At 43.7% G+C, this 3,706-nt stretch overlaps 1 protein-coding gene across 1 annotated transcript in view; it reads left to right on the top strand.

Moving 5' to 3' along the window:
* Window positions 1-56: 56 nt before the first annotated feature.
* Window positions 57-3,706, top strand: part of MAP4K5 (mitogen-activated protein kinase kinase kinase kinase 5) — a 71,804-nt gene continuing 68,154 nt past the window's right edge. The window contains exon 1 of the mRNA XM_009321634.1: window positions 57-164. Within this exon, the coding sequence (XP_009319909.1) occupies window positions 57-164 (108 nt within the window). The remainder of the gene's footprint in view (window positions 165-3,706) is intronic.

The following is a 3,706-nucleotide window of genomic DNA, read 5'->3' as shown; positions in this document are numbered from 1 at the left end:
GGGAGAGAGCCCCCCGCTGCTCCCCTGCCCCCGGCGAGGGCTGCGCGGGGCTGGAGATGGAGCCGGCGGCGCGGCCGAGCGGCGATATCCTGAGGCGGAACCCGCAGCAGGACTACGAGCTGATCCAGCGGGTGGGGAGCGGCACCTACGGCGATGTCTACAAGGTGAGCGGCGCGGAGGGCCGCGCCGGGCTCTGCTCCGGGGCTTCTCCTCACGGCGTGGCCGGGCTCAGGGTGTCAAGGGACCGGCTGGGACAGAGTGGCTCCTGAAAAACTTGTGGACTCGGGGCGTCTCTGACAGAGCGTGAGGTTTCCCTCCCCGCCTAGCGCTTTTATTTGAAAGGATTGACTTCTGCTTGCAGCGTTGGAGAAGGGTCCATCTCAGCGGTCCCCTCACGGATTTCTTAGGGGTTTGAATTGGTGAATATTGCGGGTGATACTTTCCATGTTACTGCTAAAGAAGGTAGAGGATATCTATTTGCTGTACCTGTTTCCAGAACGTATCAGTTAAAGCACCTGATTAAAAGGGTGCAGGTTTATCCCTGAGGTTAATAATAGCATGCAAAAGACAGAAGCAGATTTAAGCTCTTCAGAAGCTGGAACGGAGTTACAGCTCACGGTAGAGTTAACGCTGCAAATCCAGTAGATGCTCTTGAAACGGTGCGGACTGGTGCTCACGTCGCCGGAGCCACAGCCATGGGAAACAGAAGGTGTAGGCATGGCGCGTTCCTCTCTGTGTGCTTCTCTGGGAGATAGGAGCCCCTTCCCCAAGCATCAGGGATGCTCAGCAGCTTTAAGGGTTGGGTTACTTATAAAGAAAGCCTTAAAGTTTTTGGCCTGTGTTTGGCAATCTGCATTTTCAGCTGAATGGGAAGGGTGGCTGTGATGTTTTGCTTTGTAATGCTGTCGAGTGTGTTTAAAATAGACCTGACACAACCAACCTACCAAGAAAAGGTGTGTTACTCTGCCACATGAAAGGCAGCGGTAATTGCTCATGGTGGGGGCGGGCTCTTCGCTAATGTTCAAATTGAAGTTTTATAGATGGATCTTGTTCCCACCAGCCCTTTGAAATGGTTACTTATGGCCTCGGGGAGTTATTTTTAAAAGTTTTCATGGTGCATATTTACCTTCCTTCTTTCTTTTTTTTTTTTTTTTTTTCTCTCCTAGAGTGCTGTGCACAGATCAGTCAACAACTCTGCTCGGGAATCTAGCACCAAACCCTTTAAAAGGACATTTCGGGCTTCATAAATCTGAAACTCAGCATACCTTGAGCTAGTCTGTTTGGGTATGCCTGCATAGTACAGGGCAGCGTGACGAGAAATAACTAGTTGTGTTGCAGAGAAGTACTTTTTTGTCATCTCTTTGTGGAAAAAAGAAATATTCTGCTTCTCATTATCCTGGTAATTAGCAGAGAGCTGTGCTGACATGTCATACAGCTTCCGGTTCCGGAGCTGGTTTGAATGCATGGCTCTGCTCTGTGCCATGTAAACATATCCCCTTTAAAAAAAAAAAAACAAACCCACAACCCTCCCCCCACCTCCATTCTTTGGGTTCTTAAAAATGTGCCTTCTATTCCTGAAACAGTTCCAGATAGGAATAAACCCAAACCTTCTCGTAGTGCAACCTGGCAAATTCAAATCAAAGTCTTTGGCAGTCTTTTTAGACGTTGTTATGAGTCTAAAACAAGTATAAAGTTAATGAGTTTAAAGTAATTTGAGAGCCTACATTTGTTTCTAGGTCACTGGTTTGCTCTTTGTTTTTATAAAGCCCTGCAACAGGGAGGAACTGTATCGAGGGAATACTGAATTGGATGGCACTGGCTGTTATGACAAATATGCAAAGCAAACTTATTTTTTTAAAGTAATTGATGTTATGTTAATTTTAAAAGTCATTTTAAAAGGAAACCTTTCTTCTTGAAAGGACTTAACGTATAAACATTGTATTTTTATTTTTCTTAGTCCATGGTAAGTCTCTTCTTAGCACAGATGGCACATCTGGTGCTTGCTGAGGGCTGTCAGTAGTTTTTATAAAAGGTGTTTCTTAGTGAATATCCGATTGCTGTTATGTTGCAGAACTCGGGCAAGGTTTGCTAGAGAGCGCTCTTAAATTAAAATGGAATTTTCCTCTCACCTCTTCAAGTGGTTTCTCTGCTCCATCACTACTAATGAGTCACCAGCGTCTCCAGCGCAGTTGTTTTTAGGATGTCTAAATGAGACAGCCTTTCTGATTGTGGGAGATCTGCCTCTTCCTCAAATGCTTTTTGGTGGTGGTGGTTCATGCTTCAAATTCTTCTTGGGGCATTTGGTAGCTTTTAGAGTAATTAGTTCTTTTTTGGATGTTGAAGGCGGAGGTTAAGCAAATATTTGTGTTCACTATTAGGTTACAGAAGAATATTTAAGGCCTTTCTAAAAATCTCCTACCCACTTTGCTTCTCATTGCTACTATGGAAGCTTAAAACTGAAATGTGTTTTCTTAGTGTTTGTGGGTTTTTTTTCTTGTCTGTCACATGGCACACAGTAGTTGATTGTAGGGTTGTTCATAAGTACTGGATTGTTGATGGTTTTTTTATTTTGTTTTGTTTTTTTCCCCCAAAATGCATTTCAGGGTGGGGGAGAAACCATCCGTAAATAAACTGTTCTCTTATCTGTTCACAGCATGTGTAAGTAGATCCAAGTTCGGGTCTGCCAGTCTTGGAAGTACGCTTTCCATTACAATCCTAATGCGTTAGTTGTCTCATCCATGTTGGGAAAGCTTTCTTTTCTTTTTAATAGAGGATATTACTGTTAAGCCAATTCTAATCCATTGGAATAATTTATCTCTCAAAGTATTGTATCAAGCCATCTTGAATTGCTGACTTCTGAAAGAGGCTGTAATAACGAAGATTGGGTACTCACTGGAACTTAATAATACGCTGACAGTCTTTTTTTTGTCCCCACTCTCTCTCAAATGGTCAGCATCCTCAGCATCGTATCCCTTAACACTGCAAAGGCAAGGTCTGCAAGAGTGAGGTTTTAATTTGGCTTTACTGGCGAGATTTCTGTTTGCCCTCCTTGGTCATATATGTGAAAGTCTCAAAGCAGTATTTAAAATCTATGTAAGTTTGTTCATGTATCTGCACAGTCGTGCTGAAATAGACTTTGTGTGCGTGTGGTTAATGCAGAAACATCCAGTTGACCAGTGTCTTAGGGCAGAAAATTAAAAAGGCCACTAGAAACTGTAAATGGAATTTAATCTCCAGCACTAGGAAGATTACCTCCAGCACCTACGGGATAGGTCCGTCAGATCCTATCCCGTAGTGTGGTTAGATCCCAGGTCTTGATGAGTTTTCATGGGTGCCAGCGTGACCTCTCAGTGAACCTGCAGCTTTTCAGTAGTGCCTTGTAGTCTAATTTGTACAAGGCCCGTTTTGATAACAAGTTCATATCATCGGCTCTGTAAGCGCGTACTTCTGCAAGTCCATGATATTTTCTGGAAGTACTTGGGATACTGTAAGACTGGCCTGTTTTGGTGAGCTTGCAGGATTCGGTTGCATCAGAACATCAAGTCGTTCGGTTATATGTACTTGTAGATGATGGTGTCCTGAAGCGACTTAGAAAACAAGCACTGTGTTAGGGCGATAATTTACTTTAGCTGTGTCTTACTGGGATTTCCTGCACGGAGTTTTTATTTGACTATTGATTAATGACTGGGAATAGGTTTGGTGGAGA

Source organism: Pygoscelis adeliae, unplaced genomic scaffold, assembly GCF_000699105.1.
Source record: "Pygoscelis adeliae isolate BGI_AS28 unplaced genomic scaffold, ASM69910v1 Scaffold43, whole genome shotgun sequence".
Lineage (NCBI taxonomy): Eukaryota > Metazoa > Chordata > Aves > Sphenisciformes > Spheniscidae > Pygoscelis > Pygoscelis adeliae.
Note: the sequence above shows the minus strand (reverse complement) of the source record. Positions and strands in the feature narration are given on the sequence as shown.